General features: G+C 44.4%; 1 protein-coding gene and 1 long non-coding RNA gene across 23 annotated transcripts in view; one reads left to right on the top strand and one right to left on the bottom strand.

The window, feature by feature from the left end:
- Positions 1-15,289, top strand: part of NCOR1 (nuclear receptor corepressor 1) — a 150,400-nt gene that overhangs the window by 129,601 nt on the left and 5,510 nt on the right. For 17 of the 22 annotated variants that reach the window (XM_049109479.1, XM_049109481.1, XM_025428247.3 and 14 more), the window contains 10 exons: positions 175-324; positions 889-1,005; positions 3,138-3,303; positions 3,504-3,997; positions 6,716-6,844; positions 7,288-7,445; positions 7,813-8,036; positions 9,051-9,191; positions 10,832-10,974; positions 15,061-15,114. In XM_049109479.1, the coding sequence (XP_048965436.1) occupies positions 175-324; positions 889-1,005; positions 3,138-3,303; positions 3,504-3,997; positions 6,716-6,844; positions 7,288-7,445; positions 7,813-8,036; positions 9,051-9,191; positions 10,832-10,974; positions 15,061-15,114 (1,776 nt within the window). The remainder of the gene's footprint in view (positions 1-174; positions 325-888; positions 1,006-3,137; positions 3,304-3,503; positions 3,998-6,715; positions 6,845-7,287; positions 7,446-7,812; positions 8,037-9,050; positions 9,192-10,831; positions 10,975-15,060; positions 15,115-15,289) is intronic. The other 5 variants (XM_025428260.3, XM_035716155.2, XM_025428261.3 and 2 more) reach the window with 3 other exon arrangements.
- On the bottom strand, positions 39-15,061 carry LOC125755030 (uncharacterized). The gene is made up of 2 exons (XR_007410470.1): positions 13,292-15,061; positions 39-12,315 (listed from the first exon to the last, which is right to left on the bottom strand). It is a non-coding gene; the product is annotated as an uncharacterized LOC125755030 (long non-coding RNA).

A 15,289-nucleotide genomic window follows, 5' to 3' on the forward strand; every position in this document is an offset into this window, starting at 1 on the left:
ATAGCCTTCTATAGATTAAAGAAAGTCTTACAAAGTCATGATGATCTTAACCATTTTTATTTATGCTGTATACAAAGTATCATGGGGCTATAGAGAGAAACGATTATAAAAAGCTGTGTATCTTCAGAAAAATTGACATTTAACATCATTTTATCATATTTGTCTTTTGAGCAGGAATCATTGACCTGACCAATATGCCTCCAGCAATTTTAGTGCCTCATCCAGGGGGAACCAGTACTCCTCCCATGGACAGAATCACTTATATTCCTGGTACACAGATTACTTTCCCTCCCAGGCCATACAACTCTGCATCTATGTCTCCAGGTAAGAGACTGTAGTCATGCACCTCTCTGGTAGGACCAGTGTGCGTAAGTGTTTATAACGTAGCCTTCGAAGGCGTTTTGGACACTTTCCCCCTTTTAGTCTGCTGGTTTTTGGGGGTTTTTGGTTTGTTTGTTTGTTTGTTTTTAAAGATGTGTTTATTTTAATTTTAGAGAGAGCAGGGGTAGGGGTAAAGGGAGAGGAGGAGAGAGAGAACTCTAGGAGACTTTGCTGAGGGTGGAGCCCGACATGGGGCTGAGACTGCCCTGAGACCACGACCTGAGCTGAAATCAAGAGTAGGATGCCCTACTGACTGTGCCACCCAGGCGCCCTTGGCCTCCTGTTTTTCACTAAATATTTAATAATAGTTTTTATATGCCCAGATACACCAGAAATATCCCAAAAGCTTGTGTTAGCTTGTGTTGTGTCATCCAAGACTCTTAAACTGTCTGCATCTCAAATTTGGAGCATTTTGAAAAATTTTCAGTCACTTAAAAATTTAAAATACGTTCGTCCCTGACAGGCTGATGTTTTTGTCTTTAAGTCGCAGATGTCTGTGTTTTCCAGGGCACTCGACGCACCTGGCAGCAGCTGCAAGCGCTGAGAGGGAGCGGGAACGGGAGCGGGAGAAGGAGCGGGAGCGGATTGCCGCGGCGGCGTCCTCAGACCTCTACCTTCGGCCAGGTGAGCAGCACACCTTTGTCCATCAGCAGACCTTCCTGGGATGTTGGGATGATGGGGCATTGGGCTTCCTGTTGAAGGGGATGCCAAGCTGATCTTAAACATGGGAATCATGAGAGAAAAAGTAATTCACACCTTAACTGAAGTAGGGTAAGTATAGGCGGAGTTGAAATGGTGCAGATGTGAATTTTGAACAGGAGATGAGGTTTTCATGAGGAAGGCATCATTTTCATTTGACCCCAGCAGTTGGCTTCAGTGGGGCCTGAGCACACAGGGCACAGAGCTCATTGGAGCTAAAAGCAGCCAAGGAAACTCACGGACACTAGGACAGGCTGTGCTGAGGAGCTGCGGTATGAGGACAGATTAGACAGACAGGAAGAAGGTTGGGGGACACCGAGACTTACGGGCACTGTTGTTCTGCAGGGAGGCAGGCGACATGATGAGGGGCTTGAGTGGGGCTAGAACCCAGGTGCCAGGGGTACAGCAAGGGAGGTGGATGTGGAACAGAAGGACACAGCATGGGGAGGCTGTCACACTCATGGTCATGGGGACAACTCTCCAAAGTGGTGGCAGTGTAGAGCAGGGGCCCAGAGCTGGTCTTCATATTGCACCTAGTAATATCTTCCTGAGGACTTACCTTGAGTACCTCAGTGGTTGCAAAGCCTGAAGACATTTAGCAGTAACCTACTGTATGTATATAGTAAAAAATCATTAAGTGAGCACGGGAAATGTGTTAGTGAATTGTGAGGTAGTACCCTAATACAGATATATAATACCATCTTTCTCCATCAGACATTTAGAAAGGTGATAAATATTCTGTGTTGATGTGCCTAAAGCAACACGGACTCACACATCGTCAGGGGCAGTGTAAATAGGGATAGTCTTTTCGGAGGTACAAAAAGCGTAAATAGCAATTCCTCATCCAGGAAGATAGAATGCTTATATAAGCTGTCGTGTGGTCAAAAGGGAGAACATGGCTACAAAGCTTGAACGAGGTGATCTGTGCTGTGGCAGTGGGGGTGCAGGCCGACACTGCCAGCCTTCCTGAAGACAAAGAGCAGATGAGGTGGAGAAGAAAGTGATGAGAGAGAGTTTGAGGTCTTCTCAGTGAGGAGTGCTGATCAAGCCCACACTGCAGCTTCGTTAGGGTTGCTGAGGTCAGTGAACGAAACCATCTCAGCGCTTGGGGAGAAAAAGTGTAGTTAGTGGAGCTGAGCCTTTGGGGAGGGCAGTGTGAATGACGATGTGTCCAGAGAGCTTGCTGAGAGCAGGTCTTCTGGGGAAGGCAGAGAGAGTGGAGCAGCATGAGCTGCAGTGGGTTGAAGCTGCTCAGACCCCGGTGGGGAGCGGGGTGGCAGTGTGCTGTTTCCGTCATACATAGGTGGCTGTATTGAGTGTGATTCTGGAAATGATCAACACTCCAGAGTCTGAGGGAAAATATGAGAGATGAACTTATCTGATTTGTGTGAGTGCAGCTGACCCTTGCACAGCTCAGGGGTTAGGGGCGCTGACACCCCCTCCCAGAAAAACCAACCAGAACTTTGGCCCCCCAGAACTTAACTGCTGACAGCCTGCTATTGACCAGAAGCCTTACTGACTATCTAAACTGCAGATCAACACATATTTTGTATGTTCTATGTACATAGACTGTATTCTTACAGTAAAGTAAGAGAAAAAGAACATGAGAAAATTGTAAGGAAGAAAAAAAAATTGTAAGGAAGAGAAAATACATCCACTGTACTGTGCTGTGTTTTCAAAAGTTCACATGCATGTAGGTGGAGCCTTGCACTTCAAACCCCTGTTATTGAAGGATCAGCTGTACTTGATTGTTGGTTTTACTTTTGTTTCTTTCAGGAATCAAGGTAGGAACTTGTCACAAAAATGGAATTACAGCAAATGATAGTTGACGTTTTTGTTTTGAGTTACTAGTGTGGTTTTACTACATTTTTACTAAGAAACTCTTAATAGAACATATTTCTAGAAAGGTAAAAAGCAGGATATCAAATTTCTTACCTCCTTTTTTCTGTTTAGGGATATTAGGAAATGAAGAGTCCCTAAAAGTCACTGTCTCTAGCTTCTTCCTTATGGCCTTTCTTTTTTTCTTCTCCTTTTTTGGGGGTTGGGGACTTTCATAGGCTCAGAACAGCCTGGCCGACCTGGCAGTCATGGCTATGTCCGCTCGCCGTCCCCCTCAGTCAGAGCTCAGGAGACCATGTTGCAGCAAAGACCCAGCGTTTTCCAGGGAACCAATGGAACCAGTGTGATCACACCTTTGGATCCAAGTGCTCAGCTACGAATCATGTAAGTCCCTCATAGACATCTTGACCAAAATTAGCAGTCTGTTGCATACTGCACACTTGTAAGTTTGTGACTGTGATGGTTTGGCAGTTGACTGCCCGCTCAACACGTTTTGTTGTTGCAGCTTGTACTTCTGCCTCCCCAGCACACCCCCCAGTAGAACCTGCCCTTCACGGAGTTGTGTGGTTTGCTTTTATTTGCAGGCCGCTGCCCGCTGGGGGCCCGTCAATAAGCCAAGGCCTGCCGGCCTCCCGCTACAGCACCGCTGCGGACGCCCTGGCTGCCCTTGTGGACGCCGCAGCCTCTGCCCCCCAGATGGAGGTTTCCAAAACGAAAGAGAGTAAGCATGAAGCTGCCAGGTTAGAAGAAAATTTGAGAAGCAGGTCAGCAGCAGTTAGTGAACAGCAGCAGCTAGAGCAGAAAACCCTGGAGGTGGAGAAGAGATCTGTTCAGTGTCTGTACACTTCTGCAGCCTTTCCAAGTGGCAAGCCCCAGCCTCATTCTTCAGTAGTTTATTCTGAGGCTGGGAAAGATAAAGGGCCTCCTCCAAAATCCAGATATGAGGAAGAGCTAAGGACCCGAGGGAAGACTACCATTACTGCAGCTAACTTCATAGACGTGATCATCACCCGGCAAATTGCCTCGGACAAGGATGCAAGGGAACGTGGCTCTCAAAGTTCAGACTCTTCTAGTAGCTGTATGTATCTCAATCTGAGTTTTGCAATGTGATGTCTGAGTAAAGAATTACTTTATTCTTTAGGTAAAGCAGAATATGATCTAAAGAATATCCTGATTGCAGAGTAAATGTAATGGAAAGGTTTTGTGGGTTAGTAGTGCAAATGTGTCTCTTCTATTTGTCATGATTATTTAAACTTCAGAGTTTCTTAAGTATGCCTGCCAAAGTATTTTCCATGAAAACACCATGTCCTTTATAGAGGTCAAGTGGGAAAGCAGGGCAGAGTTCATTAACATCTTCAGGCGTCTGAAACGTCAAAGAGGTTACCAAGGCCTCTGAGAAGCGTTTTTCTAGGATGAGGTTCAGTATTTAAGTTGATACCCCAAAGCCTCTTATATCCTTTTTCTAAGACACAAATTTTTAAAAAGTGAGACCACCATATTACTGGTCATTGGTATTCACATTACACCATTTTTGCAAGCTGGATCTTAAAAAAAATTTTTTTCATATATTTATTGGTCATTTTTATTCCTTCTTTATGCATATCTTCCTATTGTGTGCTCATTGTCTTAAAATTGTTTTCACACATCTTTTTTTTTTTAAACTGGTTTTAAATTTTATTTTAATTCCAGTATAGTTAACATAGAGTGTGGTATTAGCTTCAGGTGTAGCACATAGTGATTCAGCACTTCCGTCCAAGACTCGGTGCTCATCGTGATAAGCGTATCCTTCATTCCCGTCACTCCTCTCCCCCAGCGCCCCTCTGGTGACCACCAGTTTGCTATCATTGCAAGTTGGATTTTATCAAGTCTGGTTAGTCATTTTGACATCTACCCTGTGAGTCCATAAGAGTTCACAGATTTATAGTAAAATGCTGGAAGAGTTCTTCAAATTTATTTAACGACTGCCTAAATTCTGTATGGAATTCCTGAAGGAAGAATCAGGTATTTGAGCAAATATCTACTAATACTTGAAATAATTTAACCAGATGTGGTCATCTCTCTGTTGTTTTTGTTAAGAAATTGAGGAAAGTTGGGAGATTTTTTATGCATCAGTATGTGACATGTAATCCTTTTTACCCCTATGCCTAATTATAATTTGTTTGGGTAAACATCTACTCCCTGGCTGAGCTTTTTGGAAAGAAGCAGGCAGTTTGGTAGTCTATTGTGTAGACAGAAAATTGAAGTTTGCCCAGGAGTATGAACAGCTACAGAGTAGATACTACATGTGCAGAAACTCACTAGCTGAGGAGGATCTGCAGTTGCAGGACCCTGCCTGGAGGACGGTCACCAGCGTGCCTGGTGGTCCAGCCAGCTCGTGGCTTTCTGTGCCAGGGCGCACGGTTCTCTAGTCCTTTGCAGTTGGCATCACAAACCGCACCCTGCTCTAGGATTCTGACCTTCAGAAGGTCTGAAAATGGAAGGTTTGTTGTCTTCTGTGAGTGGGATTTTTTTTTATCACTAGGTAAATGACTTGTGTGAAGCCCACAGGCTGTTTACTGTTATTCTGTGTGGTTTTCAGTTTTTCCCTTCAGAGCCTCCCTCCCCCTGAAGGTGAAGCACAGCACCTTCGCCTTCAGGTGTCAAGAGCAGTGTGGACACAGTTCAGCAGCAAACTTTTATTGACTGTATACTGGATGTGGTGGGCAGCTCTAAGGTGCTGGGTACAATCACCAGTGGTGACTGCCAGTAGGACCAAAGTCGCTAAGTAGCCTGAATCACTTTGAATATGATGATTTATTTTAGTTCCCGAAAAATCATTTCCATCGCCACTTGTCAGGTTTCCACTCTCCTGAGCATACTGGAACCCAGCTAATTGCACCTTGTATGGCCTGGTGAAGGGGTAGGAAGAAAGGGCTGTTTGGTTGAGTTCTGCAGGATCTTGGTGGGAGCCTGAGCTTCTGTACCTGTGTCCAGGACCCACTGACTGATCACACTTGCTGATCCAGCCAGTCATACATAGACCCTTTGGGCCTCTGACAGTTTTCTCAGATTCTGCAGCCTGTAGATGCAAAGTGCCCTGTTCAGTCAGAAGGTTCCAGAGCATGAGGTTACAATCCTATCCCCTTGTTCTGAGGCCACAGCATGACTGCAACAGCTGCCTGGACCCTTGGTCAGTTTTCCTGGGAACTTCAAGGGGCCTTCTCTGATGTGGGCATCCTTTCTGCCAGGGGAGTGAATTTGCTTTTTTTTTTTTTTCCCCCCAGACATTCCCTACCATTTCTCTGTATTTTCACAGTGTCATGGTGCTAAGAAATCATTTGGAGTAATGCTACTGTTACTTAACCTGTAGCTTTAAAATCATCATGGTAATGAAGCAACTCTGTAGCCTGAAAGTTTTTCTAAGAGCCGACTGTCCCACAGAATTTTAATTTATCAGGGATGGTGAGATTTACTGTTGAGATCTACTCTCCCGTCTGTTCCGCCTCCTCTGAGGAGTGTCCTTCCTTGGGGGAGGCATTCTCTAGCTGCCAGGAGCATATAAAAAATCTGTCCCCTAGCCTGCCTCACCTAAAGGTCCCAGAGGCCACACAATTTCAGGAAACCCTTTTCCCTACAGACACGAGGAGGCCTGAGGAAGCACTTGCGGACCGTTGATGCCAGGGCATCAAGTTGGTTTTTATCATCAAACACTTCTGAGAATAAAAAAAAAAAAAATGTGAATAGGTCTGAAAAATGCAAACTTTTGCAGCTTTTCACAGGATGAGTTTTAAAATAAGGTTCTTTACTTTTCTTAAAGTATCTTCTCACCGGTATGAAGCACCCGGCGATGCTATTGAGGTGATCAGCCCTGCCAGTTCACCTGTGCCGCCCCCGGAGAAACTGCAGGCCTATCCGCCCGAGGTGGTGAAGGCCAACCAAGCAGAAAGTGTGTATTCTTTAGCCACCAGCTGACGTGTTCATACCTGCATTTGTCTTTTGCTTCTGGTTAGCTGTCCGGCCATGTTCTAAAAAGTAACTGTTTGGTTTGTTTTGTCCTAGAGTGACCTTTATAGGAGTCTGCTGTAGAGACATTTAAAATTGTGCTAGGGCAAAGTTGTTTCTAAGCTTTATTGATCACTCTTTTATTTATATGTAATGATACAGGAAATAGTTGGTATTTGTGTTTGCTCCCTTAAGCTTTCACAGTTCACTCTCTTCTAGTCCTCATCTCTGTTAGGAAGTGTTTTCCCTTCAAAACTAAGATACTGAATTCTGCTCAGAGATAGGCACCATACCCCTCACATGTGCTTCTCCAAGTTATGTTTGATCTTTGATGATGAGTGAAAGGCAGGGGCATCCCTGATAAGACATCTGTGTGTCCTCCACTAGGTGAAGCCAGCAGACAGTACGAAGGACCATTGCATCACTATCGACCGCAGCAGGAACCACTGTCTCCGCAGCAGCAGCTGCCTGCATCTTCACAGGCCGACGGGGTGGCACAGGTGCCCAGGACCCACCGGCTGATCACGCTTGCTGATCACATCTGTGTAAGTCCTTCCATTCATTTTTTTTTTTTTTTAAGATTTTTTATTTATTTATTCATGAGAGACACAGAGAGAGGCAGAGACAGGAGAAGCAGGCTCTATGCAAGGCGCCCATTGCGGAACTCGATCCTGGGACTCAGGGATCACACCCTGAGCCAAAAGCAGACGCTCAACCAAGGGATCACACCCTGAGCCAAAAGCAGACGCTCAACCACTGAGCCACCCAGGTGTCCCTCATTTTTCTTTCTGACCATGCATTAGGCACATTTCACAGGGGGTGAATCACAAAAAAAGATGTCCAGGTATTTTATGCTATATTTTTGGGCAAATATTCAATGGTTTAACTAATTCCTTCTTTTCTCATTCACAGCAAATTATCACCCAAGATTTTGCTAGAAACCAAGTTTCCTCACAGCCTCCCCAGCAGCCTCCCACTTCTACATTCCAAAATTCACCATCTGCTTTGGTGTCCACACCTGTGAGGACTAAAACATCCAACCGTTACAGCCCAGAATCCCAGTCTCAGTCTGTCCACCATCAAAGACCAGGGTCAAGGGTCTCTCCAGAGAATCTTGTGGACAAATCTAGGGGAAGGTATGGTTTTTACTTCAAACTCTGTGTACATCTCCCAACAGTAAAACAGCTTGAATATATTGTTTTACTGTTATTCTCTACAAATCCCCTAAAATAAGGGATTCCTTACTTACACCTAAAACTTATTTACCTTTATTGCTTGGGGAGTATAAATGAGGGTCTTCCCTTTGTAAATCCTTGGAATATTCACTGGGCAGTTGGTATGTTAATGTGTATTCAGAAGTCAGGTTCTTCATCTTTCATGGAAGAGAGGTGATAGTTACTGTTTTGGCTTTGATAAATCAAGAAAAATATAAGATTTTAGAGTTTTAGAAGTAAGCACCATAGAACTCAAAGAAAGATGGTTACAAATGGCCACCTATTAAAATTGGATGGGGCTGATTGGGAAAGGAGGTGACAGGGCATATACCCATTTATAATTATACTTAAAGGTCACAGGTGGGGTGGCTCTTAAATGTATGATCACTAAGGCAGAAACTCTGTTTGGTCTAAATAGGGTTTCCCTCATGTTGTTCTTACCAACATAGTATCCAGAGGAAGAGACCATTAAGTTGCAGAGAACTGCTCAGCCCTACAAGGATGTAACTCAGGCCTGTCTGATGACTCCGCTGACAAGTGCTCAGGGTTCAGTTAGGTTCTCTAGTCCTTGCAATCTTAACTTAATGGGGAAAGGCCTGGTGAGCAGCAAAAGCCTGTAGAGGGCTCACGGGAATAGCCGGCCAAAGGTGGGATGGTGGGGTATGATGGCACTGAAGCCCACAGTGACCTCAACGTCTCAGCCGAGCATCGGCTACTGTCTGTCCAGGGGTGCCTAGCATGTGTGGATGGATAAAGTGGTGGCAGCAGACTTTGGTAACCAGGTATATAGTGAAAACCTGAGGCAGCTTTTCTTCTGATGTAAATCAACAACTTTTATTCCTTCTCCTGAATGAACAAGAGAATCAGTTTCTGTTTCAGCTAATTTGTAGGTGGGCCCCGGAGCATAATCTAATACTTTATATGTTATAATATTAGGCCTGGAAAATCCCCGGAGAGGAGTCATGTCCCTTCTGAGTCCTACGAGCCCATCTCCCCGCCCCAGGTTCCAGTTGTGCATGAGAAACAGGACAGCATGCTGCTACTGTCTCAGAGAGGAGCAGAGCCTGCAGAACAGAGGTGAGGAGCCTGGTGTGCTTCCTGGCTGGCGGCTTCTGCGCGTGCATGCACTTCTCCTCCTTCCTGGTTGTATGTCAAGATAGGTGTCTTGAAGGATCCTGAAGTCTCTGTTTTCCTAGTGATCTAAGGCTAGGGGATTTTATGAAAAAGTGATACTTAAATAGGTCATAGAAAATATTGTTCATTATTCTTGAAGCATTTCTAGATGTTTTTTTTTTTAAACTTTTTTGTCCAGGGGTCACCCGTTCCAACCACTGTGAGTGCTTGTCATGTACTAATAAGCCTTGTGGTCTGTACATGGAAGCACCTTTGCTGAACTGCTTCATGTATTTTTTCTTACCTATTTCTAACCCTAACCTAACCCCTATGTATTACTAGATTTTCTGTTCCCATCTGGATTAGTCACCTTTGATTTGGTCCTTCCATGGTCCACTTCTACTAGAGTGGTTTGTCTGAAACTGATGGACTCAAGCTCGAAGTCATTAGGTTGGCATTTGAGTTCCTTCATGAGCAGGTTCCTGCCACTCCACCCTTACGCTTCTGTCCTTACACTTCTCTGTCCATGATAAGTGGCTTGCTGTCCCCAGATGTCTTTCGGTCCCCATGTCTGGTTTCCTGAGGGTACAGCACCCTCCCCTGATGCTCTAAGAGGTGAATATAGGATTTGCCCACAGTCACATAAAGAGGGAGCTTTAAACCAAGGTCTCACTCCACACTGCCAGGGCATTTCCTAGAGTGTGTTCTAAGTTGTTTATACTTAGTGTACATTGGTACCTTTTGATGAAATGAAGAAAATCATTTTTGGAAAGGGGAGGATGTTAAATTTAATTGTATATTTATGTTTCCCCTTAAGTTTGTGGTTTTTTGAGGACAGGGGCCACATCTGACTCATTATTCTGTGATATATTTGTCTCTCAACATATATTAGGAATTCTTAAGTTTGAATGATGATTGAATCCACATGACTAGATGAAGCTATCAACAGCCTTCCTTATATTCTTTGCTGTATCATCTCCAGCTCTGGCTAGACCATTGGTGGTCTTGAGCTGTTAAAGGAAACCTGTTTGTTTAAAATGTGTTAGTATATAGGAAGTTGCAAATGAATTTGGAAATCTTTTATATGAAACTCTGCTCATTTGGTGGGAGGCTTGAAATGATTCTAGCAGAGTCAGTTTTATTTCTGCATTGTAGCTCTTCTGTTGAAGTCCACAGGGTTTGTTGCTTAGGTATGAGCTCTTGCTGTTTTATAGGTAAGTAATGCTATTAGTTATAATTTATCACACTTCAAAGTAGTTCTGCTAGAATAGTTCATGGTTTATGTGGCAGCCATAAGTATACCAGAGTCTTGCTGTTAAGTAGATGGCATCATGGTGAGCTGTTTCTCTAAGTTTACCTGTTAACACCCATTTGCTGCTTATTTGGTCTTTGTTAAGAATCTCTGTCCTAGATTATCACCATTTCAGTCCTAATTTTATGACAGTGCTCATGTATTTGTCTGTGTCTTGTCATATGATGTAGGTTGTGACCACAAACATGAGATGGGGAAGTGGTAGCTTTCCCAGATAGTCTTTGGAAGTCCCCAGGGTTTGAGGCACATGACAAAAACAGACCTAATAATAGACACAACTGTGTCCCCACAGGAATGATTCCCGCTCGCCGGGGAGTATAAGCTACTTGCCTTCATTCTTCACCAAGCTTGAAAACACGTCACCCATGGTTAAATCAAAGAAGCAGGAGATTTTTCGTAAGTTGAACTCCTCTGGTGGAGGTGACTCTGATATGGGTAAGTGGGATTTCTTTCATGAATCCCCAAATAAAACCTGCATTAATAATGATCTCTCCGGTGTTGCCTCTCATGCGATCCTTGAGTCTGCAGGCCATTGTAGGCATCTGTCCAACCACATTTGATCTTAAAGTTTCTTCCCAGATGTCTGCCAGTGCATGAAGATTGCCTGCTAGAGAGCAAGAACTACTGCTTTCTGAAGCTGCCCATTCTCTCTGAACAAGCGTGGGGCCTGGGAAACTTTCCTTCCGTGGGGCTGGATCAGCTCTTATGCAGTTTTTTTTTTTTTTTACCCACTGCTCTTAGTTTTGTCCCTTTGGGCCATCTCTACGTGACCTCTCCTCTGCCATTTGAAGACAAGTTATGTCCTTCAAGTCTTATTTCTGGAAACATCCCATTTCATCTGCTGTTCATCACATGCTGGTTCTGAGCATCCCTATTATCTCGAATGCTCTCCACAGAAAACCACTTTATTTAGCTCAGCCTCTCAGTAGGTTGTTAGTAGCATGGTATGATCTATCCCAAATGCATCACTATCAAGGGAGTCTTAAGTTTGTAGGAGGGTTTTTGGCAACTAATATAGTTAGGTTACAGTGTACATAAAACCAGTATACATAGCAAGGTCTCTTGATCTGCTGCTCTTGACCCAGACCTCTCCCTTGGTGTGTCTTTGTAGTTACTAACTCCCAAGTACAGGCCAAGGTAGGCTGTGCCTGTGCTGTTCAGTTACTTTTTCCACCCCAGCACAGTCTTTCTGGATGTCAGTACAGTCATTCAGCATTCATTTGCAAATGGATCAATCCACCATGTAAAACCGATTAACAATTATAATGGTAGCAGGCAGCTATACAGTTATATATGCGGAGGGGGAGAGAGAACTCTAGGCACTTGTAAGCACGTGTAAACTCCTTATGTCCTCATAATGACCCTACACGCTACCTAGTGTCATTGTCTCCACTGTGCCGATGAGGAAACCCAGAGGTCTGGTAAGCAGCATAGGCTGCCTAACTAGAGGGTCATGGGGCTGTGGTCACACCCTGGCGTGCCATGCTTCCAGTAGTGTGCTCACCGGCTTCTAACAGTTCCATACTCACAGCATCACCACCCGCATCGTTGGTAGATACTCGGCAGGACAAAGCTCTGTGGCATCCAGACCTTCCCTTTGGGGTGATACGCATGCGTTCATCGGAAGCTTCCTCATGCTCTGCTCCTCGGCACTCACACTATTGCTCGATCCCACTTCTCCATCTTTTCCTCGAGTATGTCCAGTGATGCAGCGAGTTGTTGGATCTGGGTGTTCCACCATCTGCTTTATTTCTGTGATCTACTAGTCTCCTGACCCTGTCAAAAGAAATTGTGGGCAATGAACTACAAACTGCCAGGTGGATGTGCTTCTGGATCTGACACTTTGTGATCAATAAAAGTTGAACATCAGACAGAATAAAGGATGAGCCCAGTGTCAGTTATTGTTTGTGAACTTTCTCTTCTGAAGTGGGAACATATCATCTAAAAGATAAATACTTTTGAACATCAGCCAGCATTGCTATGAGGCTTACAGATACCCTTTCTTCTTTTTAAAAAAAATGACATTTTCCCGCCTCATCCCTGGTTTCATCTGTTATTTACAGTGCCTCAGATGTCACCAAGAGTATGGCCCTCTCATCTTCAAATTCTCTCAGAACCCAGAGAGGAGTCTGAGAGCATGGGGACATTACAGATTTCAAAGCAGCCAGTTTAGAATGGTTTCATCTTTGTGTGGTTTGCATTCATCCTCTCTAGTCTTGGTCTTGCCATTTTCGTGGGAAAAAAATTTTTTTGGAAGTGCCAGATGACTTGAAGCAGCCTACTTTATAGTTTTATCTTCTATTTTCCATTGTCCTCAGGCAGTAGCTCTCATTCATTCATTCAATTATTTATTGAGTGGGGCTTTGTGCTGGGTGCTTGTACAATGACAGATGGTCTCTACTCTGAAATATATAGTGAAACAAGTACCTAACTTTAACAGAAGATAGAATTTATTAACGTCTTAAGGCAAATACTAACAAAATTGCTTGAGGATGTTGTGATCACCAGAATCCTTTTCCATTGTGAAAAGGACAATTAAGGAACTGTATTAAGGAACCCACAGGCTGATGGGTCCCCAGGGCACATTCAGATCTCAAAACAGAACTGAGAAATTCAAGCCATCAGCAACCAAGACCACCTTGTTTCAACTCTCAATTGGGCATGCCCACAGAGGACATCAGTGACTTTATTCTTCAAAAACTGTAATGCTTTTTTTTTTTTTTTTAACTGTAATGCTTTACAACGAACTTACTTTATTTGCTCTCCTGTGAGCCACTTTCCTCTTCCGGGGATATTCTCTTCTCTTGGCTTTCAGATACGTTCTCCTGTTTTTTTCCCTACTTCTCTGGCCGTGTGGTCTCCTCAGCAGCTCAGTCTTGCTTTGCCTGGCCCTCGGATGCTGGTTCTCCCAGTGTTCTCCTCATGTAGTAAAGTCCCCGAATCCTCCACTCTGGGGTTTAAACTGTGCTGAGAACTCCTGAATTTGTATCTTGAGCTCAGCTTTTTCTACTGAGTGTTATTTATGTACCTTTCTTAAACATCTGGCTTCTGAGATGTCTAACACTGAATTAGCATTCGCCCTCTCCACGCACAGAAGTGTATCGCCCCTCCTCCCTGGCCACGCTTACTTCCACTGTGGCTCCACTGTCACGACATCATCCCCCTGGGCCTCTTCCTGTTGAGCCTGCCTCCCAGATGGCTCACACATGCTACTCTTCCTTGCTCCTCGTTCCAGAAGCTATCATGCTCTCTCACAAGCTGGCCTATCTGCCTTAAAGCAGGGGGCCTCAAATTTTTAATATCATAGTCCTGGCGTCCAGGCCTGAGGACTTGAGAAGTTGGCACTTTCACTGAGGCACCCCCGTGATGCTGTTCTGATGGCCTCAGAAAGAACCCCACTGAACCGTGAGTTCCAGAGGCAAAGGAAGGAATCCATTTTAAGGGCAGGATTAGTGTTCTCATTGGTTGAAAACCTGAAGCATCTTTATCTGACCATTTTGATCAGTAGGAAGGTGATTTTATTACAATTTAACCAAATAATTGCTCAATTAAATACTTGTCAAATGAAAAAAAAAAATACTTGTCAAATGAATGACTGAGCCCTATTCCACAAACTTCCAGGAGTGCGGGGAGGCTCTATCTTGTCACTTTGTATTTTTTTCAGGTTCAGTTTCTTTACCCTCCGTGTTACCTGACCCATAAGTAGAGATAAGTAGAGACACGGTCTTTGTTTTATAGACTTCCTGGAGATTTTGCTCCTCTTCCTGTTGCCAATTTAAAGTTTCTCTGATTAAATTAGTTTGTAGGCACATGCACCCCCGGCTTCAGAGACTGTCTCCTCTCCAGGGAAGAGTCCATCCTGCTGCAGACGCACCCCACACCCCCCATCATTCTCTAGGACCACCTGTTTAGCCGCCCACGTACTTCCTGCAGTCTTCTCTCTTTCCAGTTCTCACCATCAAGCTGGAGGCTGTGATGAACACAACGTTTGTGGTCCCAGATTCCTCCCATTTCTGTGCTTTATAGGCAGTTCCCAGGCTGCCCCACCTGCTGTCAGACTGTGCAAGTGACACATCACAGGCTGAGGGGGAATGAAAAGAACCAACAGGCAGAATCTTGGTCTCCTCCTGGGAACGCTGAGAGGAGTCGCATAGTTAGGGAAGCACACGGTCACTTTCATGTTCTTCCCCGCAGGGCCTGAGGTCAGGCCGCCTCAGGCTCAGGTCTCTTCGTCAGCAACCGGGACCCCTTTCCTGTTTCTCCAGCAGTGCAGTCTCTTCCCCGCCTCTGGGTATAGCGTTCCTGTTTAGAGTTTCCTACCTCATCCAGTTTTTTATTGCCTGATTCTTTTTTAAAAAAAGTAATTATTTCTTTCACTTCATTTTCACTTAACTGGTGAAAAAGAAGGTTGAGATCATGGAAAATAAAAAGGTTAATTTTATTGTAGGGTTTTGAGACTTTATCTCTTTCAGCGTACTTGATTATCACACCTCAGTTAACTTGAATGTTTGTTTAATACAGCAGCCGCTCAGCCAGGAACTGAGATCTTTAATCTGCCAGCAGTCACTACCTCAGGTAAGCTTCACATCACAATATAGTTGCCACTATGAAATCAGTACACGGAAGCGGTCAGTCCAACAAATACGTATTGAGTACCGACTGCGTACCAGGGGACTGCTCCAGTGTGCAGAAGTGAGTGAAAGCGTATAATTTGGTCTGAGAGGAGATGGTCAGCAATAAAAACAGTTGA

This window comes from Canis lupus, chromosome 5 (assembly GCF_003254725.2).
Source record: "Canis lupus dingo isolate Sandy chromosome 5, ASM325472v2, whole genome shotgun sequence".
Taxonomy (NCBI): Eukaryota; Metazoa; Chordata; class Mammalia; order Carnivora; family Canidae; genus Canis; species Canis lupus.